Source organism: Sparus aurata, chromosome 9 (assembly GCF_900880675.1).
Source record: "Sparus aurata chromosome 9, fSpaAur1.1, whole genome shotgun sequence".
NCBI classification, from domain to species: Eukaryota; Metazoa; Chordata; class Actinopteri; order Spariformes; family Sparidae; genus Sparus; species Sparus aurata.
Genome location: NC_044195.1, coordinates 13,326,389 through 13,353,913, shown reverse-complemented (window position 1 = coordinate 13,353,913; position 27,525 = coordinate 13,326,389). Strand labels below are relative to the sequence as shown.

The window sequence follows — 27,525 nt, the reverse complement described above, 5'->3', positions numbered from 1 at the left end:
GATGTAAAGCAGGCACATCCTCCTACTCCATCACCATGGCGATTTAGATATTTCCAACGTTAGATCTAATTTAATGACGCCATCACTGGCCTCCAACCCACCCGCTGACCTAACCAAACCACACCAAACATAATTCAAACCTCTGGAACAATCCTCATTCAAAAACATAACAAAAACAGCAGCTGGGTCCAAATTTTTTTTCTGCGTGCGCCACAATAACACACAATTCACAGTTGTATTGTTTCACCAGGCCAGTACTACGTTTGCACAATGTCTTTCCCTTGTGCATAGGCGTTAAATTGCTCGGCCAAATCCTGGCACATGTGTATAAGTGTGTGTGACTGAGGCTGATTACTGGTGCACACTCTTTTAGAAACTGTCATGGCCACAGACGAGCCTATAATCCATACATGCTGATCCTAATCTTCTCTTCAGATTATCCATGAGCGGCTGAGCACCTGGTCCAGCGGCATAGTGGAAAAAGCCAATACGTCAGTGACTCCAAGAGAAAGAGCAAGTCTAGTTCCCATTTGTCTTGCTAGAAGATGACAAGAGCAGTGGTAGAAGTATTCAACCCCCACAGTTCATATTTACTCTGTTAGGAAAAATTCACACACAAAATTTTACTTCAAGGATTAGTTTTGGGAAACATAGATATATGATTTATTAAGGGAAGGGTCAGATGAGACCTCTTGTTTGTAAAGTAGATATGAAGCTACAACCAGGAGACGGTTAGCGTGGCTCCACATAGAGACTAGAGATCATGGACCAAGAAATGACACTTTCCTGCTGTCAAGTACTGCAGCTCCAGAAAGTTAGTGCTCCGGGCCAAGAACTAGTCCAGCACATAATCCTCAATACAGCCAAAACATGTCACACTCCTTTTCTGTAGGCTACGTATTAGACAAAATAATTTATTAATTTCTTTAGTAGATACGTGTGCACTTGAGCATCACAAAAACAGACAAGTCATCTGCCAAAGTGTTCACAGCGAAAGAAAAAGAAAGAAAAAGAAAAATTGAAAAAGGGATCAGCAGAATTTTTTTTTTGTTCTCATTCCCGTCCCTTGGCTTCCGTAGGCTGATCACATGTTTTAGAAATGCAGTCCTAATCTGAAAACTAACTACTACAGCTGAGTAGAAGCATAAAGTTAGGTAAACGTACCATGTTTGATCCCACCATAGTCTGCATTTTATATAAAACATTTTATTTTTGTACATGTTATGATTTGTTACAGTTAGTACTTTACACAGCTGCACTGTATGATAACACTGTTAAAATGATGAAACAGTTATCAGTATAAAAAGAGTATGTCCATACATTGAAACATTCCAGACACACATGATTTACATCCTACAGTCGTTAATAATATCTACACTGTTATTTACATGACACAACACTGTATGGGATGATTGGCCATTTGTCCAGGTGGCAGACGCAGACACTGACAAAAACTCTACGCAGACACGAAAATACATGCATACAAAAAACAATTTGAATATGCAGATTGCAAAAGGCATGACACTGTCACAGGAGTCTGCTTCACTGGAGTTTTGTCGCTTGTGTGGACGTCTAACATAAGAGCAAAGGACGAGACACATGTAATGTAAACGAGAAGCTAGGACATGATCTACGTGTCTGACTCTGACCTCCCAAGAGAACTGACTGACACATCGGCCGACAACAGACTGAAACCTACAGATCATAATCAGCTGCAGCTGTGAGCGTTTGCTCAAGGGACAACGCAGAGTCCAGGGAGGAAATTAATATGACAACACCAAAGAAAACACTGGAATTAGTCCATCAGGAGCTTTCAGAGGGGCAGATCATTTTTGAAGAGTTGCCGGTGACATTGACGTTTCTTCAGCAGGAGAAACAGCTAGAGGTTGTCACGTGTTGTTTATCAGCTCGCTTAAATTTCATTTATGTATGACATCTGAAATTGGACCATTCGATCCGATCCATGAGCCGCTTACTTGCCCCACAGTCTTTTTCCACTGAAACGTGTTTTCACTTACTGCTGGATTACAGCGTTATAGAGGGTTCATGCTCTCCGCCTTCCTCCCATCACTGCTGTTTTCATTTTCTCATGTCGACGAGCCACAAACACACACCAAAGCTTCTGACTGATGGAGTGACAAAGACAGGAAAAATCCCCCTGCTTGGAGCGGTGTACTTTAACGTTCAGATTGTGAAAAGCTGCCCTTACATTGATTAACAGAATAATGCACACACTAACACTACACTTGGCCACCTTAAAGGAATAGTCCAACATTTTAGGAAACACTCCTTGGCACAGATTTAGATGTGAATACCGACACCACTTAGATTAAATGTAAGGCTACAGCAAGCAGCCATTTAGCTTAGCTTCGTGCACACACACTGGAAACAGGTGGAAAGAGAGCTAGCCCAGCTCTGTCCTATGATCACAAAATCTGTTTGCCAGCACCTCGATAGCTTAATTAACACATATTGTCACTTTTGTTTAATATTCACACACATGCATGGGCAGATTTTGTCACCTTTAGACGGAGTCAGCTTAGCTTTGTTTCCAGTTGTTGTTCAATTCATCTGTCATCCTGTCTTCCCCTCTGCCAGCAAGGAAAATATGTGTATTTCCCAAAATGTTGAACTGTTGAAATGTATAGTCATATATACAGAGTTTATCCATTGGTGTCGCCTTTAAATTGTAAGAATGAGTCACTATAGACCCCTTCATGTAAGTAAGTAAGATAGCACCATTGACTAATAAAGAGCAGCTCTCTGTGTTTCTGAGAGAAGACCTAAAAAGTCAATTTGAGCTCTCTACATACAAAACAGAACTGTCAGAACAACATTCTAACTAGCAGACATCCTAACAGTTAAACTATACACTGTACATATTCACAGTTTTTTTTACATCCTTCCCTTTTAGTATAGATATGACATGATGAAACAAAACTGATCATTTCACTAAGCAAAAGTTCTACTGTAGCCAGTATTGTGATGTGTCTGACAATATTTCAAGTAAGAGGATGCGGTCCAGTTTGTGCCAAAGGGAGGCGTCCCGTAGACGAGCAGCAAACACGTCCCTTGATGTAACAGTCAGGTCACCCAGTCAAGAGAAGGCACCGAGGAAGGAGGAAGAACAGTCAACACTTCTGCCAACACAGCCACACACACTGAGAGCGGCTGTTTATCGTTTAACAGTCCAATGTTCTGAGCTGTGGAGAGCCAGTAGAGAGTCTCGACGGGGAGCTTCACTTTTCTAACATGGAAGCGTGTTTCTGTTGAGCAGAAAAGTGTGTCAGTATGCAAGATCCACATTTTTCAAAAGGTGTATTAGACATAACTAATTTACACACTGTGCAGTCTTCTACTATCAGATGCTTTTTTTAACAACATAATCTTTTACTCATGTCTTAAATGGTCTGTTACTGGATTAAATTACATTTTCCCATAAGATCTTGTAAATACCTTATTATATCTCCATTTATGAGACTGCAACGTGCCGAGGATCTATGTATAGTTTATGATTTTTGGAAACGTGCTTACTCACTTTCTTGCCGAGAGTTGGGTGACAAGATTGACGCCATAATCATGTATATTCCGTAAAATATGAAGCTACTGCCAGCAACTGGTAAGCTTAGCTTATTATTATAAAGACTGGAAACAGGGGGAAACGGCCAGCTTGGCTCTGCCCAAAGGTACAAAATTATACAAAAATCAAGTTGCAAAAATGACAAGTTGTTGTTTCACCAGGATGAGTATTGTATTGGACTATTTCTTGATCCACAGCAATAATAGTTTGGCAAATAACCCCCCATAAAACAGCAATGTGTTGTTTTAAAATTTAGGTTGTGTACATGTCAAAAAAACTCTCCCAGATGTTCGTCTTTATGCTAAGCTCAGCTAACCGTCTGTCAGCTGTAGCGACATATTTAACGTACAGTCACAACAGCGGTATCAGTCTTCTCATCTAGCTTCAGGCAGGAAAGCAAATAAGTAAGTAGTAATAAGCAATAAGTATATTACATCTTTTGTGTGATGCTTACAAGGTTTAAATCATGAGTCACATACATACCATTTTAAAACCCATGAGTTGGTTATTGTTTTCTATAACTACAACTACACTTTATATGTAGTTGATATATTACTTCCCCCCAGAACTTGGATGTCATTTTTCTATTGGTATTTTTTGTAAAATATGTAGGAAAATATTATTAACATTAAAGCAAAGGTAGCATATCTGCTAATTTTGCTAAATGTTGGGGTGGTCATATCACACATCTCTCACACATATCCTCACATTGACAATCTCACTGTCTTTTCATCAAAACCAATCCAGTTTTTTGGGGTTTTTTTGGTAGGATCTTGAAAGGAATTGTAATTGAAACTAAGAACCTGCTACACAGTCCTAAAATGAAGAAGAAATACCTTGTTGTTCACAGGAGAGTTTCATGTCTATGTTGCAGAGCTCTCCCTGCGGGTATCCAGGACACTGCAGCACAAACAAATACATTTACAAACTCTTTAGATTTCATATCTTAGGTAAGTGAATAAGTGACTTTATTTACTACACAAACAAGTACCCAAAGCTAAGTTCACCTGGCACGGAGGATCTCCATGGCACACATAGTGGTACTCTACAGCCAGATACGACTTAAAAACAATCACCACCGTTTAGTACCGACACATTATTACTGCCAGGCTGTTGGCAGACGGAGGAATGTCTGTGTCTCATAATGGTTTCTGTCTCACTGTATCAGCTCCAGGCCTGGCTGGTGAAGATTTAAGAATGATAAATCTGTTTCCACGCTGGTTTGGCATGGCTTGAACTCCACATCTCCTCCAGCTAGTAATCTCGCCAGACTCCTGTATCTCAAACTCACTTCCCTTTTCCCCTCGTATCCCGGTTTGTTCAGCCCATGTGTTTATCTCATCGCTGTAAAAAAAAAAACACAAGGGAGGCACTCACGCTTGATGCTGCCGTACAAAATCTGCAAACTGCCGGTCCTTAGCGTAGAGCTCAATGATGCGTATCCTGTCTTGGATTTCCTGCAGAAACACATGATATCAGTTGGGGGGGGGGGGACATTACATCACAGGCAGATAAACAGTAAACTGAACAGGCTGTGGCAAAACATGACATGTTACCAGAAAAAACTCAAAAGACTTGCCTACCGAAGAACAAGTTTAAGATGGCCTTTAGTAGCATTGTGGAGTTATTATCTTAATCAATTACAAAATAAATGTTGTGTTAATCTGTTTCAGTTACTGAGAAAAAATCTGTAATTAAATTACAGTTACTAATCAAAATGCTGTCCAAATATATTATATGCTTACATGAAGACTACAACATTCATTCTGTTGCTTTTCATCTCTTTGCCACACAGCACTGCCTTCTTTTATCTTATTTAGGGACAAAGTGGGTCATTGGTGGATAGATCTGAGTGTTACACCATCAAAGGTAGGATTGCTTACAAGGAGTTCTCTACATCTAGAAAAGGCTCTATTCATTGGGCAGTAATTTGCATCGCCGCTCATATCCCAATCAAATCAATGTGCATTCCTCTTATTGATTTGATTGTTTGATTTGATCGATGTTGATGAAGGTTCTCAGTCATTCAGGGTGTGGAAATTCTAAGTGCTGTATGATAAACAATTGGATGTGTTTCAGTTTCTTGAAGACGTTTCACCTCTCATCCAAGAGGCTTCTTCAAGTCTAACTTACTGGAGGAGAGTTGCAGGCTCTGAAACTCTGTGTGGGAGTGTCCTTACCGTGTCATTAAGGACACGTGTGAGCTCTGAGCTTCTGAATGGTTTCCCACACGGGGCCCTAATGACGCTAAAACTCAGAGCTCACACGGGGCCTTTAACGACTCTGTAAGGACACTCCCACACAGAGTTTAAAAGCCTGCAACTCCCCTCCAGTTAGATTTGAATAAGAAGTGAAACATTTTCCAGAAACTGAAACACATCCAGTTGCCTACAATACAGCACCTAAGATTTGAACAATGTTTTTGCCATCTGCATTGACCTGCGTTTGCTGATTTTGTCACAGTTGCAAAAAATTATTTTGCAGCAGCTCAGCAAGACTGCTCATTAACATAAAACTGGGTAGTAGAGGTAATGGGGTTAAAAAAAGATCAAGTGGCCAAGACATCTTTTCCAAATCAACCAGTGACAGCAGCCCACTTCACCTCCTTCGTCAGTTCACTGTTCTCATAGATGTGTCGTATCTCCTCACTGCTGAAGTCAGTTGAGGCCTCTGCGCTGGCGCTGCTGTAAAGAGGAGCTTCAGGATAGCGGCGGTAGTAGTGGCTGTAGCCCGTTGTGGCCTCGCTCTCGTACATGGGGTTGTACTTGGTCGCCCTCTCCAGAGACGGGAGGCTCTCTGCTCGCCTGCGGGGAAACACACAAACAGAGAATTCAGTGATGACGTCGAGGCAAGGTGATAAACAAAGCAACACAGCATCTAGGAGGACAGACAAGAAAACTGAGCTGCACCGAATACGCTTAGACTTGATTAACCTTTATTAACCTTGGATAAGTCCTCTCCTCTGTGGATGACTCTGATGCCAGACTCTCAGAAAAGCCTATTTTGTTAGGTGTTTAAGGCTTTTTGTAAAAAAGTGTGTGTGTGTGGGGGGGGGGGGGGGGGGGGTTCTCCACGGTCTGCTCTGGGAAGCAGGCCAGACATACCCACACACACACAGATAGTGAACAGATACTTTTTTTGTATAAGAATATGGTAATGGAAGTAAAAGGACGACACAGTGGATCATTTGGGCGGGGTTGCAGTTGCGGGATGTTTCAATTTATACCGCCGCTTTATGAGAGTAACCAGGCTCCTTCAATCTAAAGAGGATTATGTGGAGGAGGGAAACTTCAAACACACCAAATATAAGTGTTTCTGTTCTCTATCAAACTGCTAAGTTACGTTTGTTTATTTCCAGGAATAGAGTTAACTTCTTTAGCAGGCTGATAAAAAATGATCTTACCGGTTTATCCATCATATACTCTTCATTTCACGAAACAGTGTGGTGAAGGTTATATGTATACAGGATATACAGTATAAGCTTTGATTATCCCCTTGGATTTTGTCACTGTCAAGGTCACATACACAGAACAGATTCTATTTTTTCCTCCATCCATCAATAAAAACATGTTTCGTGGATGCAACTTCATAAAGATGCATTCTTACATGAAAAATAAATATTCTGTGTCATATTCTTGTGCATTAACGCTGGGCATATATTTAAATATAGTCTGACATATTTGTTATTTTTGGAAACACTTCGGACATCCTTAGGTCCTTATGTCACATATTTGCATAATGAATGCCTCGCGGCTAGTTTGGCAAGTGCAAATTGATTTAGCAAAGCCGCTCTGTTGTTGTAAGCGTTGCTGGCACAGACGTGTATGAGCTGACCAATCAGAACAGACTGGGTATTCAGGAGGAGGGGCCTTAAAGAAACAGGAGCTAAAACAGAGCGTTTCAGATGGAGGGGGAATACAGAGCGGCAGCAATGGAATAAAATTAGGAACCTGAAAAAGCATAATATGCCTCCTTAACGTATAACATCTGGCAGATTAACATGCCTCACAACAACAACAATATCTCATTAAACTGTAATAACAGTGTGGCAAAAAAAAGTGACATGATGTGGATTAAAGGCTAAATGTAATCCCTGTGTGTGGATCGCTGTTGCAAAGTATGGCCAGATGGTGCGTGAGTGGTTCCCCTCACCGTATGGGGTCCTCTGACTCATCCTTGTCATACTGATCCCGTAATGTCCTGGCGAGGAAGAAGATGACTCCGGAGGCCACCAGTAGGAATCCAGCTACGGATGCAATCGCTATGCCGACCACCAGTGGCTCAGACACGTACTCCTCGCAGTGCTCTCCTCTGTACCACCAGTTCTCCCCGACACGACACCTGAGATGATGAAGGAAATTTGTCAGCAATGATTTCTACTGGTACAAAAAGATGTGCATTTACTAAAACTAAAACTCAGAATGAAACAGAGCATCACTCGTCTTCTGTTATATGTTCTGTGTTTAATGATAAAAATTATGTAAAAATTAATGACCGACTCTTCCATCATGTTCGTATTTTGTCTTTGCAAAATGAATAACACGTCTACAACCATAATGCTCTGTGCGTGTTAATGCTTTGTTTTGGAATAACTAGATATCTTCAAATGTTTGTTTCCCGTCTCCTTGGAGCACCACGGCGTAAAGTAAATAACAATCCAACAGCATCTGGAGCTGCCTGTATGTTTTATGCCGTGGTGGTGGGTGTGAAACAAAGGTTAGCACTCGTCTTGGCACGTGTCCTGTCTGCCTGTTTGCAATCATTCAATTTGAGGTGCACCGCAGAGCCAGAGGACACGTTTCTGTCACTGATCTGGATTCCTGGCATATCATATTACACATATTTACCCATGCAGACTGTCTGTTTGGATGTGGAAACACGTGCGCAAGGATACAAAAACACTCACAACACAGGCATGTAAGCCTTAGGAATGTTTAAGACAATAAAAGAAATAAAACAGGGCCATAACAGCATGTACTGAACAATATTTCACTGAACAAAAATGTGATAACTTGCATCCTGTGGCTGAAAAATGGATCACAATACTAATCAAATCTTTGCAATTATGCCTCCACATATGGTTCTCATTGTTTCACCTATGCACAGTGCGTTTAATGGCAGTGGGCACAATTACATTGATATAGTAAACTGCCAAAGGTGTGAGTGCTGACTTAAAATGTTGACATGCTGATTTTCTTAAGCTAAGCCATAAATATAAAAGTTTGAATTGGCATTCGGAGTCAACTAAGGTGAAATATAAATCTTTATTCCATGAATCTACTTATGATTATAATTCACTAGGCTACAGTACATGTTTATTGCTCAAATATAAGGAGCCACATTTCAAAAACAACTTTTTAATAAATATTTTCAGAGCATTGGGCATCTTTTGTCTCCACATGAACGCACCATCCAGCCAATAGATCAACTTTAAATCTAGTAGCTAAAGATCTGGCCCCCTGCAGCTGCTGCTGCTGTATTTGAAAAGCTGTTCAGCTGATGAAGCACTGGCCTCACAAAAACCTGCAAGCGCAGACACTCTTTCCCGCACGCACACAGGCAGATCACTTCCCCTAATCCCCACCCACCTGCAGATGGCTCCTTGGCCGGGGATGATGTCACACTTGCCGTCATTGAGGCAAAAGTCGGTCCGCAGCTCACAGATGCTCTGACAGGGCAGGCCGTCCACACTGAAGTAGCCAGCGTTACAGACGCACTCTGCCTCCCCTGACCACTTGTTCACCTTACACTCCGCATACTCGTTGCACGCCTGGAACTTACAGGGGTCAGCCTGGTCACCTGGAAGTGGAAGAACCAGAAGAGTTGACTTTAGGATATTAAGAGAAGACTGTAAGAAGCAGGTTGTTTAGTGTCCATGTGGTCATCAGCATTTCACAGGGGTGAGAAGAATAAGTTCACCTCTGCTCAAAAGATGTAGAATTACCAGTGAGTACATTTCAAAATAAAAACAAATTAAAAAGGGGACCTGGGGAAATGCACATATTTTCTTTCTTTCTGAGGGTAAGGCAAAAAGATTACACGATGTATGTATGATATATGGTTAACTTAGTTGAGCAAAAAGAGTGGAAACAGGGGGAACAACTAAACTGGCTCCATCTAAAGGTCACAAAATGCATGTATTAATAGCAAATGCTGAACTATTCTTTTTAACTGCACCAAAAATAAACAAATAATAATCTATCGTCAGTAACGATCACAGACATACCACTCTTCCTCCCTTGCTAATGCAGCCACACTGCATGCTATGATCCAGCACAATGTGTTGGCTGTGCTTTAGAGAGATTATAACAGCTGAGTCAGGATTGTAAACACAATCATGAATCACTAATATCATGAATGGCCAATAACAAGCTGAGTGATGTTGTCAGACAGAGACGCCAGGAGATCGATACCACATGAGGAAGTGCGCAGAAAATGCCGTGCTGGGTCCATAATTGAGCCTCATTATCTAAAATGAAGGCAATGTAGTACACGCACTGTAAAACCAGATCTGCACACAGTAATCAGTCAGTCAAAGTGCTGTTAATGATGTGTTAACTTGGCTGCTGCCTGAGGAAGGATCTGATCTCAGCTGATGTGACCATGAGATGAAGTGCCACATCAGAGAGTCAACACCTGCTTTCCCAGGCCTTTTTCACACACTGACATGTTTCAGATACTGAATCGGTGCAACTATGTCACAAAACAACATTCTGAGATCAAACCCAGGGAGGGAATAGTTCAACATTTCAGGAAATGTGCCCAACTGTCACCTGTACTATGAATATGAAGCTGGAGACAGCAGCTGATTAGCTTGCCTTAATATAAAGACCTAAAACAAAAGGAAACAGGGGGATAACCATCCAGCTTTGGCTCCAGCTTTGTATTTAATATACAGTCATGATAATGGTATAAATCTTCTAATATTACTCTCGACAAGACAGCAAAAAAGAAGGAAACATGTGACATAGGTGTCTAACAGTTGATGCCATCACAATCGCTGTCTTTATGTTGATCAAAGCATGTAGAACCCACCTGACTCGACGTCCAATGAGTATTTATCGATGGCCAGGTTCATGGTCTGGTAAGCAGTGTTACAGAAGTCCTCCAGGATCAGATAGACAGTGGTGGTGACGCCTTGTTGCACAGGCTTTCCAAATTTCATCCTGCTGTTGACAACGATGCTCCCGTTCCTGAAGTTCAGGATCTCCAGGTTCTCAAAGTGACTCAGGTTGGACTGCAGGTAGGGCACAAGCTGGGAGAAGATTGAAATAATGTACAGGTTGATGTTACAAACCAGAGGCTTTGGCACAACAGTGTCAATACTGATAACCACAAGTCCAGTAAACAGGGGTAGTTTACCAGCTCTAGGAAGCGTTGCTCCAGAGCCTTGTATTCTGGGGAGCTCTTGTTAAAGAGATCGTCTGAGAAGACCATATTGGTCACCCTCAGGCTGAAGAACACCATCAGTGCCCGTCCGGGGTTCACTGGCATGGCAATGCTGACCTGGTCTGTGCCGTGTGCCACACCAAATGGAAAGCCAGTACTGCCCTCCTCTGTGTGGTTAATCGGACCAAAACCAATGTTGATCACGTCAGTGCCCAGGTCTCCAGTGCTGGAATCATCCAAGCCTTCGTTAGTGGTCTGGATCTGGGGGAAGAAGAAGTGGATCGATTTTGAGATGAGACAATTTGCTTTTAATTGGTGTACAACACCACAAGTTAGTTTTTTGATATCAAAATGAATCAAACCCTTGTTGTATACTCAATATTGTAATTACAATGAGCAGGATACTTCAGTTGCAGTATAGAGAGATGCAGAGATAGAATGCCCTACATTGATGTTCTCCAGAGGGTGAGTTGTTTTGGTTATTTGATTGGTACCATATCTGAGCGGACGTGCTTTAAAAATTAAAGTAGGCTAACAAGCTTCCACTTTTCATGTGGAAGAGGAACTTAACAGCACGCTGTGTTTTCCCACAGGCTGGACATTAATAATAACAATTATACATTTCCACATGCGTGTAGACGAACGAAATTCGGTACGCAGATTCATCATGAGCAGACGCACAAAAAAGTCTGGGGGTCCTATACTCTCAATCCAACAAGAAGTCAGCCATTTTGATGTGTGGTGGCATTTTTGTCCAATTCAAGCCTACTTTGAAAAAACTATCTTGTCCTAGAGCTTATACACCACAGTCTTCACATTCACTCAGTATCATCTTCATGCCTTGAATAACAGAAGTTATGGAAATCATTCAGCTGTGTCATACCTGGTGGGCGTGACGTTGGACGCCATTTTTTCCCTTTGCTGTCAAGCATCAAGTCCTCATAACTTCCACATACAATGCCCCATCTCCACAAAATTCCTCAAAAATGTAGACAGTCTCGCCCTGAATACATCTACACATTCATTGAAAGTCGGCCATTTTGAATTTGGCGGCCATTATGAAATATTGCCGTACATCATGCTTTCACTTCTTTCTCCTACAGATTGGACAGCACAGACTTCACAGTCAGTCAGTATACTCCTCGGACCATGCCAAAGACATGCTAGGAAAATCTTTGTCCTATGTCATACCTTCTGGCCGTGGCGGTGCCCGCCATAAAAATCCTTCGTCATGAAGCATCGAGTCCTAATAACTTCTTCATACAATTTCCTATCTCGGCCAAATCTCTCATAAATCTAGAGGGAGTCGCCCTGAATAGATCTGTGCATCAATACTGTGTCATATCCATAGCGCCACCCACTGGACACAGGAAGTCAGACCAACATCATCCGATTGACATGACATTCACTGCTTGTTTTCTCCCCATCATGACATGCTTGTAACAGGTGAGCGACACACTGCAGCCTGACACGCGGGGACTGCGAGGGCCCGTTCATCACTGCTTGCAGTTTTAATATTTATAGTGCTTTTCATGGTACTTTATGTAATTTATAAAGGAAACAAACACATTTATACACTTTGTAAAGTGAAAGTTAGCCTAAATCGCAGCTCATAACCAACACTACTTCAAAGGCGGAAAACATCTCCAATTAAAGGTCATATTGATAACATTTTCATGTAGACAAATAATTTTTAAAAGATAATCCATCTGCAGTGTTGTTCCACAGTATGGACCCAGAATACTGTCCTGTCCTCATGTTAGCTAGCTAGCATTAGCAACGCTGACATTCGCTAGCATAAGCTATGTTTAGCAATGTTAGCTAGTGCACAAACTAGCCACCATGTGAGGGGGCAGATGATGCAAATAACAGCGGTTTTCTAACGTGAAAGCACAGGTGGGATGGAGATGGAATGCTACATTTAGCGTCTGAATGTTATCAGTACTACCTATCATGTTTTTTCGTGCTTTTTCTATTTTTCACTAAAACTGTGTACTTGACATTTTTCTACTTTTTGCAACATTAACACCAATTCCTCCGCTTTACCTCGAACAGTGAAGGGATAATAACGTCCGGTTGCCCCTCAGTGGCTGGGTTAACGTCAGAGATACGAGTAAAAGGCGATTCCCTCTCTGGAGACAGGGCAGTCGGGCTGGCAGGGCTCAGAACTTCTGTCACTGGTGGCTCTGGTTCATCCTGGTTGACCAGTATGATCTCATCCTCTGTAAGATCCTCTGTGGAGATCTCTGGAGCTGCTGGAGCCTCCTCCTCTACAGCCGGAGCTTCAGGTAAAGTCTCTTCCTTCACCTCTTGTTCCTCAATCTCAGTTGCTTCCACCACACCAGCCTCTTCAAATACAGCTTCCTCAGGAGTGGGCAACGCCACATCAATGTCTGCGTCTTCCGCGGGCTGTTCAGGATTAACTTCCTCATCGGAAGGTGGAACATCTGTGAGGTTGGACTCCTCTTCTGTGCTCTCCACCGAGTCTTCATCTACAGGAAGGAGACCTGTTTCTTCTGCCTCCGGCTCGGAGGCTTCACTCTCTACATCTACAGCCTCAGGAGGTGGGACTAGAGCAGACAGGCTTTCTTCTTCCACAGTCTCAGATGCGATTGTGGAGATCTCAAGCTCCCCTGGAATCTCGTTCACGGCAACCTCCTCCAGATGCTCCTGCTCCAGAGTGGTAGGTTCTTCCTCCACCGCATCAACCTCAACTTCCTCTGTTTCAGCCTCAGAGATGGCATCTGCGATTATGGTGGCATCTTCTGTGATCAGCCCATCTTCTGAACCAGTCTCCTCAGGAGACACCACTTCTTCTTCTTCTCTTTCTTCTTCTACTTCTCCTACTTCTTCTTCTTCTGCTGTAGGTGTAGACGGTCGGAGCAGGTCCCCCAGGTTGTCTGTGCCTGAACCAGAGGCCTCGACCTCCACTGGTGGTTCAGGCAGTGTGACATCCTCTGACAGCTCCAGGACAGGAAGCTCGGCTGGGAGCTCCTCGGGTGGAGGGGCTTCAACTGCAGGAGTCTGCATAGTGTCCTCCAGCAACAGACCCTCCTCCTCCAAGCCTGGAAGAACAAAGAGGAGAAGAAACTCAGCCTCTTCTTGCGTCCTTCGATTGTCTATCCGACAAACGAGAGTTATTACAATTTTGTATTTTTAATTATTTTGTTTGTTTTTTTATTCAATTCAGTTTAGTTTCAGTTAGTTTGATTGTTTCAGCTTTGGTATGGTTGTTTAAATATGTTTCGTTTCAGTTGAGTTTTTCATTATTGTCAGTAATAGTTTTAGTTTTTTATTACAATGTAGGGTTTTATTTGTCAGGACTCAGTTTTAAGAAGTTCAGCATGGGTATTACAATACAAGCACAACACTTTGCCAAGGCAACTGACTGACAATCATGTCGATACACATATGCATCAGCCTCCTTATGTTCTAGTTTATATTTTTATTTCAGCCAACTAGAATAATTTTTAACCTCTAGATTTAGTTTTTAATCTGTTTTTTAGTGAATTCCAATAATCCATCAATAAGTAGTTTCAGTGCAAACATAAAGCAGTGTGAAGGTTTCATGTTTCGTGCTTTTGCGCATGCTTTAATGCAGTCATCGCTATAAATTCCGATGTAAACTGCAAGAGTGTCACAAAACAATTTAAATAGTCATAGTAAAGGTAGATGTGGAAGAAAAAGCGTGAGGGAGTGTGTGCTTGTCTCCAGGGCGAACACTCACTGCCGGCTTCAGGTGCACTGGTGATCAGGACAGGAGCTGGAGACACGACTGCACTCTCCTCCAGAACGATGACTTCGTTGTCTTCTGTCGCTGCGACTTCAGATTCCTCCTCCAGGATCGTGACCTCTGATGGCTCATCGGCAGCATTGATCTGCATCACAAACGGGCTTTATTATCCAAACTGTTTGTAGCTTTTTCCCTGCAGCAGGAGCTCTGATCAGTCAGCTTATTCGTGTTGACAGGTCAGGCTAGTCAGAGGTCCTGCTGTTTCTTTGCGGTTTCACGATAATTTTTGGCTGCAGTATGACACAAAAAATTATTTTAAATGTATATTTTTAGTTTTGATATCTTTTTAATGGGTAATACTTTATAATTACCATCATTAAGTAATGGTTACTTAATATTTAATTAGACTTATACACTAAAATAAAATGAAATGCTTTATTAAGCAATTGTAAAGGTTTATTAACATCAGATGTCCATTAAGATGATGGTTATAGATGAAACAGTATTTATTAGCCATATATACAAAGCATTATGAACCTCAGTTGCAACTTTACAATATGAAGTTGCTTAAAAGATGGTTTATCAAGAATTTCCTTATTTGTTAACAGTGAAATAAGTATAACTCAAGTTTTACCAGTGATAAATTAGAATTATGGTAATGATAGAAATACATTCATCATCATACATAAAATCATTAAATTAACAAAAATATTTTCTGGCATACTGCAGCCCAAATACTGAAAGCTTTGAAAAAAAAAAAAAAAAAGACCCACATCCAAATCAGGGCAGTAGAGTGCTTCGTTGGCACAGTAGCTCTGTGCCTGTGCATCCATTGAGAAGTTTTCCAAACTTCCCCAGTTCATATAATGATTCAAATTAATCACTAAGCAAGCTGAGCTGCAAAGTGAACCGGCAGACACATTTAGTGCAACCCACACTCTGATTGCCATGGAAGAGCACAGCCGACCACAAGACGGCACGAGTAAAGACAGAGTGTAGGCAGCATCTCCTGTCCGGATAAACTCATATGTGCTGTCTTTCGTCTTCACTTGCTGTGGTGTGCTGCGCTGCAGCCTTCGCCCCAGAATAGCAGTGGATTATTATAGCAAAGAGCCAAACTAATCCCCAAAGCCTCACTTGATCCTTGCTGGTGAGCTCATCCCCTACCTGCACTGGTGTGGTCTGGATAACATCACTCAGTCGGTTACAGGTTATCGCAACATTGGTCATACTACAACTGTGAGTTGCCTCAAACAAACGTGATTTATCAACTCTGCGGAGCTCGATGCAGCTGAATAGCCCGGAGTCAGAGAGATGGTTGTCGTGATAGTTGTGGAGGTAACTTGTTACTCACCGCAGCTCCGTCTGCAGCGTTGACAGGCTCAGGGACCTCAGACACTGTGGAACCAGTGGGGAAACAAATATTAATACAAACTGACACAAAGGAGGCAAATGGGCCAAAAAAGCTACAACAATCATGCCTGCAGGAGTCTACAGAATCCTTTTCTTATAACCAATTCAGCACAGCCTTCACTCTGACAGCATTACCTTCAGGGGTAAATATGTACAAATCAGGGCTAAAATCTGGAGTGAATGTCAGCCGCTGTGTGCCAAGGCTATTACTGCATCACCACCAAAGCAGAAAAACAAAGCCACGCTGCGGCTTCAAGTTTCCCAAGCCACACATGTCGGCCATATGAGAGTGTTTAGCCTCCATTTCACATGTCCGAGAATATAATTAATGTGAGCATCAGACAGCTCTCATCTCCAGGGGAGCTCGCTTACAGTGAAATAATGACATGCCTTCTATCAAAAACACGAGCGGGGATAAATCTCACAGGGGGAGGAGATGCTATGGATATTATCACATCCTTCGGCCCCTCGTCAGAGGTATGAGGTAGGCAACCCACTTGCTGTCGGGCTAAATCGAACACATGCAGTGGTTTAGATTTCCCTACGTGAGCAACTGCATGTACGTGGCCACTTGCAGTATTGCAGGGAGAATTTCCCCTGTGACCCAATGAGCATTTTCCCCATTGTCCTGTTGATAAAAAGGTAAACTACTCATTAAAAGTGAACTGTGAGAAGGACTAAAATCAACACTATTAATGCAAAAGAAAGAAAAAAAAAAAAAAAAAAAACAGAGAGTCCAGATTACAAAAATACTGTTTGCTCAGGTTTCTCTTGCAGAACCATTTAATGACAAGGGTTTAACTGTAGCACCGAATAAATACACAGTTCCGATAACTGATGACTCGGTAATTTGTCCATTAGAAATGGAGCTGAAGCTTCTTATAAATATGTCTGCGTCGCCTTTGACAGAAAGAGCCGACAAATAAGAAACAGATGAGACTATTAAAACCCTGGAATGTTGTCTCAAGTGGTCCAGCGTATGTTGTAGTATCACTGCTGAGTTTACTGTGTCTCTATTTGATATGACAGTTGGAGCTGTGCCCTGCGCCGTGTGCACTAACTCTGCCAGTGCATTACCAGCCACTTCACTGCCATACCAATTAAATGAATTGCTATCACGGTGGCGTGTGTGTGTCTTCTGTTACAGAGCAGAGAAGATCTTTAAAGACTCTCGGCAGTCATGAAACGGCCATCGTCTTACCAGCCTCCAGTTCGGCGTTATGCAGGGCTTCAGTGACGTAGTCTTTGACCTCACTGATGGTGTACACCACCGTAGGGTGTTCCATCACCTCACGGTACGAGTTCTCCACCCGGTTCAGCTGCAGGGTTAGGTAGTCCAGTTGTTCATTGCTCACTCCTGCTCCATTCACCACCACTGTGACAGCATAGTCCACCACCACACCGTCCAGCCTGACCACACAAATATGTAGGAGTTACATCCAATCCACATGCTGAACGGTCCCAGGGCTGGGCAATAATTCAAAATCATCATACTTGTAATGGGATCAAATTGTGGTATTCAGTCCATGGCCACTTTAGTAGGTTCACCACACTGATGTCATTCAATACAAAACAACTGCCGCAAATTCTACATTTAATAAGGTTGTAGCGCTCACTTTTCTTGTTGACACTGTGAGCAAGTTGACGTGTTTCTAATGTTTTGACCCCCTGATTTACCAATAGCAAAGATTAGAAACACATTTAAACTGTATTAAAACTAAAAATGGTTACTTGATGTAAACATTTATTGCATTAAACATCAATTTAATTATTTTATGTTTAATTTTTCATACATTTGTAGATATATCTAGATTTTTCATATTGTTTTATTCTCTTCATACGCGAACACATACAGAACATGGGGTTTTATATGAATAGGCTTATATAAAGGCAACTTGTGATGTATGTATTATATATATATATATATATATAATACATACATCACAAATTGTTAATGATGACTTGTGATTGTTTTGTTGACTGAAACAAATGTTTCTAAGGTCAGGAACTTTGCCCCTCTCATATCTTCTTCTTAATTTATTTCCATGCCCCTGCAAAGGACTCTGAATTGCCTCCTGACTGATTGGTACAATATTAATTAAACTTGCCCTGCCTTCTGCTCGCGGTCACTGTGCAGCTCCACAAGACTAATAGACAAGTGCACTGCTCAAGGGCACTTTAGCAATCAGTAAGTGAGAGGAGAGGGGTTTCATTTTCATTTCCCAAACCAAACTTGGTGAGGAAATTTCCCAAACAATAAACCAGCACCCCGTACCCGAACACCCTTTTCCATCCATCTCCTCCACACATTTACAATAGGAAAGTATAAAATAAAGTGTCCTGGAGGAGAGAGCGGCTCTCTGAAAGGATCAAAATGGGCTCAGGCATTAACGTGATTTAACGTCAGACCTGCTAAAAGAGTTGTAGAGCGCTCACACATGACTGATGACTTGAGTGATTTACTCCTGCTTGGAATGCGTGACCCGCGACTGTATAGGCCAAAAAACAGCCGAGTCAGCAGAATGATCAATATCATCATAATAAACATGGAAACCTCACAAGAGACTCCAGGGCCTGGAAAAAGACATCTATCAGCCTTCATTTGACAACTGGAAGCCCTCCACTCTGACCTAGTTTGTGGGGTGTCTGGCGGACAGCAGAGCACGTGCCGGCCCACAGTCGGCCACATTTAGGAGGACGTCAAATTTTTTCCCCTTCGGCTTCACTCATACACACAGGCAGGCAAGCAGAAGTCTAGGCCTGCTGTGCCCTGCATTCTGCAGTTAGCAGCTGCATGAAACATTAATCACAGCATACATAGAGTATACTTAATGTATATTGTCAGTTTACAGCGAAAAAGAGCAGGACGTGTGTCTAAAATCTCTTACTTCTTTCTACTTACAGCATGCAGTGGTTGATTGTAGGTTGATCAAGTTGATTCAAATTTGTACTGGAGTATAAATTTAGTATTTTCATTTTCAATCTTTATCTGATGGTTGTAGTCACGAGTGACTCTACAAATTCATAATTTACATTAGAAATATCTAATCAGTAAATAAAATAAGAATGAGTTGTTTAGATTAAACAGTATGTGAAGCTGGTCAAATGGTGTTAAAACATCAATTTGCTAAGTTTCAGAGGTGCTAGTAGGTGCATTTTGGGATCTTTGGACAGAGCCAGGCAGGCTATTTCTCTTGTTTGTTAGCCTTTTCTGCTAAGATAAGTTCAGCTAGACTGCTGCTGGCTGCCACCTAATTTGTACTGTACAGATGTGACAGTGTGTTTTCTCAAAATGTCAAACTATTCCTGTGAGTAAAACAATAAAATGCAAGACTGTTACTGTTACAAGGATCTGAATATTTTTTACACCACTGACAGCACAATTGCAAAAATAAACCACACATTATTGCCTTCTAAGTTCTTTTCCTCCTTCTATACCCTCACACACACAGCATGTTTCCCTCTAACCTTCCTTCTCCTCATCCCTTTACCTGAGGCTGATTGGTGAGGTTGTAAAGCCTCGATAATCGTCTCTATAGAGGCGCAGCTGCTCACTCTGTCGAACCGACCCTGATCCCAATTAACAGGTGAGTGACCCAACTAAGGCCATTATCATGGGCAACTAGTGACACATCTTAACACGTGCCCGCACTCACAGGTAAACACAGCATGAGATCTAGTGGTTGATAAGGGATCTGTGGGCTTAAATACAAGACGGGTTGGGGAGAATGGTTCAAGGTCAAAGTACCACAGCCTAGTCTGATGACTCACCCTTGGGTGTCCTTCTGGGGCCTATGCAAAAAAAAAAAGAAGAGGACATTTAAATTGTGTTAATGCCTACAAGTTGAGTTGCGGTCATATTGTGAGGACAGATGTTTTGTCCAGATGGAGGAATAAACCCCAGCAGAGATACTGACCTGAAGTCCATCACAGACACACTCTTGAATCCAGGAAGCCCCTCCAGAGCATCCTCTATCTGCAAGGGCAGAAATGATCGAGCATCACAAACAGGCCTCTTAGAGTTTGTTTCTAATTTTGCTAGGCTTACAATAAGCGTTCTTGGAAGAAATAAATCAGATTTATTGTTCCGAACGGGCTAATTTTGTTCAAAGCGGTTGTCTTGGTCTAGCGTCTGTTGTGCAGCGGCTCACATCATTATCCTCAGGAGGCGGACTGCTGCACTGTGGTCAACTCTCTTTATTGGCCTCTCCTCTATGCACTAAAAAAACAATTCACAAACTGTTCTGCAAAATGACCTAGTTTGTTTCATGCATCACAGAAAGAGGTTACAAAAGAGTCTCTGGGGCCTTTTTATCTCCTGGCTTGTCCTTCAAGTCCTCCTCCTCTAAACACAGTTACTACAACTAATTCCTCAGACTTTCACGCTGCTCTACTTCCTCCTCACAGACTTATAATCTCTTCAAGGCACGCGAGTTTGTGCGTACGCAGTGTGTGAAGGTCTGGAGACTCTATGCAGGTGGCAGATCTCCACAGAGGATAAACAGCAGGTACGAGGTACGCTAAATCAAGCAGTGTCGTATAAAGTACCCTAAAGACATACTTGAGTGAAAGCAATATCATGTTATATATTACTTTGGTAAAAGTGAAAATCAACCATACAAATAGTATTTCAATAAAAATCTGTAAATGTACTTTAGTATCAAAAGTACAAGTAAAAGTAAATTACACATATATTTATTGTACACTATGGATCAGCTCATTATTGGGCTGGATGATTAACAGATCGAATAATCATACTTTTTCTGATCATCAGAATCAATGTGTTTCTTTATTCGATTATCTATAAAATAAGCTGATTAAAGAATGCAGCTCTGGTGGCTCTGATGCAGCATGTAATCTGCAAAGTAACTAGTAACTAAAGTTTTCAAATAGATGAAGTGGAGTAAACAGTACAATTTTAGCCTTCAATTGTAGTGGAGAGTAGATCTCAAAATTGCATTTGAGCAGGCTACGTGTACTTAAGTACATTCCATCAGAGAAATCAAGGACTGTATGTGTGTATGACGTTGTTTTTTAACAAGCTGTGAGATGTGTGTGTATTGGTGTCAGGGTTGGGAAGTAACAGTGTGTGTGTGTAATCAAGATGGTGTTATCAGATTACAAAAATAAGTGACAATAATCAGCACAGAATACATCTGAAAATATATTTAGAATGTATTTAATGTATTTAGATTATAGTTACATTGTCAAAAATGACTTGATTACATTTTTGACTATGTCTTTCAAGATGGCATTTTGGCTCAACAGCATCCTTTATGTTGTAGAATACATGCAGTGCACCTGTAGTTTGTACCAGCACCAGTGTTGTTCCAATGTTTGTTTTTAAAGTAATCCAAAAGTATTAATATCCAAATAATCCAATAATCCAAAATAGATTACATTAGATTTTGTGGTAAGTTATTTATTACAAATATTGTCCCTCACAAGTTTGTGGGCCAAGCTGACGTTTAGGTAAAGTAGTGGAAAAATAGAGTTATCCAAGTGCCTGTAAAATCCCTGAAGCTGCTTCTAAAGGTGAGTAACTGTGTGAATGTCGGCACGTGCAAAAATGTCTCTATTACCCAGACACATCATATCACACGTAGTTATTTCACCCAACCATAAAATCAGAGCTTTTGAACGCTTGCCTAATAGTTCGGGGTTAACTACTGCTGCTTTTAAAGAGCGTGTTATTAAAACTAACAATGCATCCAACACAGACCATAAACCAGGAGATATAGTGAGTCCGGTCTGCAGCCAGGATACAGTAGCACTAAGGGGAGCCATAAAGAGGCACAGGCAGGGGGAGCTGGAGCCAAACCTTTTCTGCAAGCTGTCTGCTGAGTGTTTGGTACTGGAGGCTGGCTGGATCGTCCAGGCTGTCGCTGTACATCTCTCCCGTCAGGAGGATACTGAGCTCCACCACCTGCTCCAGCACAGCGGGGGTGGGAGGCTCCATGGCGATGTCATTGTCCAGCTGTGCAATAGGAAAGAGTGATATAGTGGTTAAGTGTTGAAAACGTTATCAGGCACAGTCTATAAATAGTCGGGGTGTGCACTCACCTGACTCTCCTCCACCTGTGTGACAGTTGTTTCCTCCACCTCCTCTTCTTTGGCTGTGTCTTCTGGGTGATTGAGTTCATGTGCAAAAAAAAGAAGAAGAAGAAGAAGCAACTGTTTGTTTATTTCAAATGAGCACAAACCTAAAAATGCGGTAAGTGGAGTGATTCCTGGTGGCTGTATGGATTAGACCTGAGCACTTTGGACAAATCAGGCTGAAGTGGCCTGCAGCCAAACATTCTCACCAAACACACAGAGAAACATTCACTAACTTATTGGATAGAAAGCTCAAAACCAGGAATTATAATATGGATGAGACATAATGCTCTGAAACAACAGTGGTTGAGCATGTGTACAGATGAGGCAGGATTAGTTAACAGGAGTGATACTAACCTAGCTCATGAGCCTCGACAGCCTCAGGTGTGTCCGGAGTCGGGGTGCTGTGAAACAGCAGAAACATTGTTTCAACCGTGCTGATATCAAAAATTAAAAAGATAAGAAGCACAGACAATTTAAAGGGTGATGCACAATGTTAGCGGAGATACAAGTAGGATTTTAAGGAAAAGGCGAGGGCTATTTTATTTTTTTATTTTCAATCAACAAATCCTCTAAAGAGACCAAAATCAATTACTAATTTACCCTCTTAACAAGGACTGTATTGTCTGAGCCAACATCTGATATAGCTGTCCTCATGTCATTAACATGAACTGTTCTCAAAAAAACTATTAGAACACATAAAGGAACAGTTGGACATTTGGGGAAATACACTTGTTCCCTCTCTTTCTGAGAGTTAGATGAGAAGATTGAAATCACTAGGAGCAGGCCATCTAGCCAACAATAATGTCACAATGGAATGAATCACAATCACAATCTAAACTGTACCCTTTTTTCCTCAATTTGAAACGAGACTATAGCCAGACTAGACCAAGAACTTCCCCATTTGCAGCATTGAAACACGATATTATATTAAAAACTGTTCTTTTTTGGCACGAGCTCCCCGTGCACCACGCCATTAACTATTACTTGCATTCCATTCCATCAAATACGTCACCAAAGGAAAAGCCATGTCAAGTAATTTGTCAAGATCGATCTTTATCTAAAATCATCAGATCGCCCACCCACAGACACCACTCTCATTTTTTGCACGTCAAATATGAAGCTACAGCCAGTGACCAGTTAGCTTAGGTGAGCATTGAGACAAGGAACAGGGAAACAGGCCAGCTTTGGACCAAGCCAGACTAGCTGTTTCCAGTCTTTATGCTAAGCTAAATTAAGCTAAACTAAGCTAATCTAAGCGGTCGCTGGCTCCTACTTCATATAACTACGTCAACTCTCAGCAAGAAAGTGAAAAAGTGCATGTCCCCAAATCATGCCATAGCTTTAAAACATCCATACTGTTGCTATGGGTAACATATTAGGCAATAGCATTATGATAACATTTCTCTACAACTTAGGATCAATTGGAAAGCAGCTTCATGCTGGCATCACCATGGAGGACTACACTACACTGACCAATTCCATGAAGGAAAATGTGACCACATCATAAGGATATAGAGCTTTGTGTGTTTTTAAAGTTATGGACGACAAGGACTTGAAGGCAAAAGCTTTATCAGACTGTGGCTGGACAGACAGAACGAGCAAGCAGGTGTTTTGTTGTCGTTTTTTCAGGGGACTTGTCTTGAAAATCGTAAAAAGACAAAATTATTCCACTGTTATCTTTTCAACTCAGACAAAGGGGAAAGCCAAAATCCTTGGATATGAATATCCAAGTTTAAGACAAATATAACAGGAAACAAATGAAACACAAACAAATGAACAGTCTGAAGTCATGTGTGGTAACTGATGAGTGGGAATATGGACAGGTAGGGTTGAACTGGGCCTTGACAACAATACCTGCACATATGTTGCCAGGACCTGGTGGGCTCACTACAGATAGTGGGAAGAATGACACATTTACAAAACACAGACTTAATTATCAGATCATGCATTTATGATTCAAATGGGGGGCTAGCCCTGGGGAAAGAGGTGAAGAGTTCCTTTTACCTTTTCACACCTACAGGCCGCGACATTCTCTAGAGACAGGAAAAGAAAATGTTGGACAGTATCAGCCACCTGCAGAGGACGAGACTATGGTCTGTGCTGCTTAGATGCTTCTGTTTGTCAAACCATTAGTCGTGCACAAACCTTTTTAACCAGAGCATCATGCTCCTCTGATTGGCTGAAGTAACTGCCAATATCTTGTGCTGTGATGCCCTCCTGGCATTTGTTCATCCAGCTCTGGTACTCTTCTTGCTCTGGGAGGCGGTCCCAGAAGATCTTGAAAGCCTCCCATACGGTCTCCTGGCACACTGGTCAGACCAGAGAAAGACACTATCCACTTTAAAAAAAAACAAGCTTTCAGATTTTGCTTCCATGACAGAGACTTCTAAAAATGTTTGGTTTGGATTATAGTGCAGTTCTAAATGGACCATTTTTGTGAAGTTCTAGATGACAAATACCACTCTGCTTGTTCATTAGCATGGGAAAGAAATAATCTGAAATTAATTCAAACAGTGATAGACTGAGATATTATTAGATGGAAGCTCTGAGGCCCAAATCCATCTCCATCGTCATGCTAACGTCATGACATAACTCCCTTTTCATGAGTCAGCCTACTGGGCACTGATCCAAAGTCTCTGCACAGACATATGCTCCAGTCTGCTTCCTTATTCAACACAGTCTGTGAGTCCTGAGACAGCAGTGGTCACTTCTGAGTCCAAATCTCACTTACATAACACACCTCAACTTTTCACCATCACTCAGTCACAGAGAGTCTCCTGGCACAAACAAGCCTGCGTTTGCCTAAATTGAACTTCCGAGGAGTTCACCAGCAGGAATAACACCTTGATCTCTGCCCACTCACACACATTACAGAGCGTTCGCCAAGAAAGAGATCAAAATGTCTCTTCTCCGCTGAAGATTTCGTTTCACAACTCAGCCCTCCTTTCATCTTAAGTCTCACCCAAATGCCATAAAACCAAGAAACATTTTCTCACTTACCCTTAGACCTCAAGGGACTCTGTGTAGCAATCTACATGTATTAAACACATTTCTACTGACCATGGGTAGGCAGATCGTATCGTGGGGGGTGAAACATTAATGATCTCCTTAGTTTGCCTACACAAGCCTGTGGACAATTCGTTCAAGTTTTCTAACACTGATGGACAAAATACACGTAAGTCTCGTCTCAGTCTTAGAATTCGCTCACATAAACAAACAACTAACATCCACAACAACACAGAAGGTCCACAGAGAACTCTTAATTGCATTTCAGCACAGGACTGACAATTCTTAATTACATCCCATGTAATTAAGAACACGTAGCTGTGTAAGCAGTTGTGGTTTAACTGTGTCAGGAGTTGGAGATATCCACCTCTGAGATATCTGCTGTTAGACCAGCACCATGAAAGACAAGGAACATGTGTTTGTGGTTCTAAAAGTATTGAAAAACAGGTTTCTCTTCAATGAACTTCTTAAGAAAATAGTCTCATGAAATCTGCCTGTTTCTAAAGTCTGTGTACAGGTCTTGGTGAGACTACTGCATATATGAAAAAATGTTGGACGAATCCTTTGGTTGAGACGCACAAAATCTGACAAACGGCCTCAAGTGATGTCATGAATGATGTGATGAAAGTGATGAAAACTGCAAGTTTGTAAATGAGAAAAGTCACAGGGTTTGGACCTCTGTAGCCTGCTCCTTATGTCTTACCTGAGGCAAGGGTACATTAGCTTCTTCAGGCATAATGTACCTGGTATTTTTGTGCTATCAGAGGTTAAGATGTATTGTGGGTAATGAAGGTGCAAGGTATTGACAAGGAAGGAGAATTCAGTGACTGAAAAAAGGACGATATCCCTGTTTCTGCTTCTTCGATACCTCAGTACATAACAGTTCTCCATGACGAGCCTGATAATGTTATAGGCGTGTCATGGTAAATGGTGGAGTTCTGTTTTGAGGGTTAATATCTCAACACATGGTCACATAAAAGCAAGATTATCTGTATGAGTAGATGCGGCTAGGGTGAGTAAGTCAAGGCTTTTTGTCTGTCATGTGGGTTGAGTGACCCTGAACACTGACTAAGGAGGCACATCAACCTGAAGTAGACCACAGTCTGTTTCAATGCAAATCCCATAAGGCTTAATTGCAACTGGTGTTCACACAGATGTCCACTGACATTCCCGTGCTTGACCCTGGTGGATCCCGTGATGTAAATGCAACAAAGGTTAACGAGCTTGCACAGTGGGGACAATCTCACACACTTGTCACTTCTTTTTGGGTGATATCGCTTCCTTGCTGTTTCTATATCTTCAGCCCATATCTGGCACAGCTACATCGCAGTGTGCAGTGATCTGTTCTCATTTATGATCAGTCTCAGATCAGAGGCGTCTGTTGGCTCAGTGGTTGGGGGGGGGGGCTCCAATGTGCAGAGGATGGGATGGCTGTGGTGGCTCATGGGTAGAGCCAGCGTCTTGTTATCGGAAGGTCACTGGTTCGATTCCCCTGGTCTGCATACCGAAGTGTCCTTGGGCAAGATACTTAACCCCAACTGCTCCTGATGTGCTGCATGGCACCTTGCATGGCAGCCACCGCCATCAGTGCATGTATGTATGAATTACTGTAAGCCGCCTAGGACAAGAGTGTCTGATAAATGCCCTGTATGTAAATGTAAATGTCTTACCTCTGAGATGAAAGTAGCTCAGATGGTTTGCAACCACCTGCTGGACGGTCTCTTGCGCACAAAGCCTGACTCCACTTGGGAAAAGGATGTTCCTTTTCCGCCGAGAGCCAACTGCATGGCTCTCATGAGATTCCTTTAGATCAGACACACGAGCGATGCCTGGAAACACCGCAGACCCCTGACTGTAAGGCAGACTCAGGTAACCCATAGAGGAGCCTTCCAGTGTTGCATCTGGGGGTGACACAGGTAAACAACAGAATTAAGACTTATTGTTTGACTTATCTTTGGTTGAGAAGTGAGCATGAAGTTTTTTTTAAGTTAACAACAACACATACCTGTCCTTATATCCAAAAATATGACCACAAAACTAAATACAACAGAGTAGAAAACACATCCCCAAGATACGATCCTCATGTTAAATCTGTGTATGTGCCTAACTCCGTGGACTCGGGAAAGGAGCAAGCAGATATGTACTTCCTCTCAAGTCATGGAACAGCAGCGGGAACAGCTTCTCACAAGTTTGCATAGTTCAGAAGTCTCCAGATGTAGAAAAATCACAGAAGCCTGCCGAGAAATCATCTGATGACACTGTGACACACTGGTTTCCTGCTTTGCTCCGGAACGGGAGAGGTGTG

General features: G+C 42.0%; 1 protein-coding gene across 5 annotated transcripts; it reads right to left on the bottom strand.

The window, feature by feature from the left end:
- Nucleotides 1–1,071: 1,071 nt before the first annotated feature.
- impg2a (interphotoreceptor matrix proteoglycan 2a) lies at nucleotides 1,072–27,525 on the bottom strand. Of its 5 annotated transcripts, none has more exons than XM_030427350.1 (22): nucleotides 27,226–27,525; nucleotides 26,891–27,121; nucleotides 24,360–24,523; nucleotides 24,219–24,247; nucleotides 24,069–24,101; nucleotides 22,569–22,615; nucleotides 22,179–22,240; nucleotides 21,937–22,092; nucleotides 20,033–20,091; nucleotides 19,887–19,907; nucleotides 17,317–17,525; nucleotides 16,057–16,100; nucleotides 14,697–14,847; nucleotides 13,016–14,034; nucleotides 10,943–11,230; nucleotides 10,616–10,835; nucleotides 9,169–9,379; nucleotides 7,733–7,921; nucleotides 6,183–6,384; nucleotides 4,958–5,037; nucleotides 4,417–4,480; nucleotides 1,072–3,266 (listed from the first exon to the last, which is right to left on the bottom strand). In XM_030427350.1, the coding sequence occupies exons 1-21, from the start codon at nucleotides 27,302–27,304 to the stop codon at nucleotides 4,444–4,446; spliced, it is 3,531 nt and encodes a 1,176-aa protein (XP_030283210.1). In that variant the 5' UTR covers nucleotides 27,305–27,525; the 3' UTR covers nucleotides 1,072–3,266; nucleotides 4,417–4,443. The 5 variants fall into 5 exon arrangements, with proteins under 5 accessions (XP_030283210.1, XP_030283214.1, XP_030283211.1 ...); XM_030427354.1 differs by having other exon boundaries at nucleotides 11,087–11,230; XM_030427351.1 differs by having other exon boundaries at nucleotides 22,179–22,237.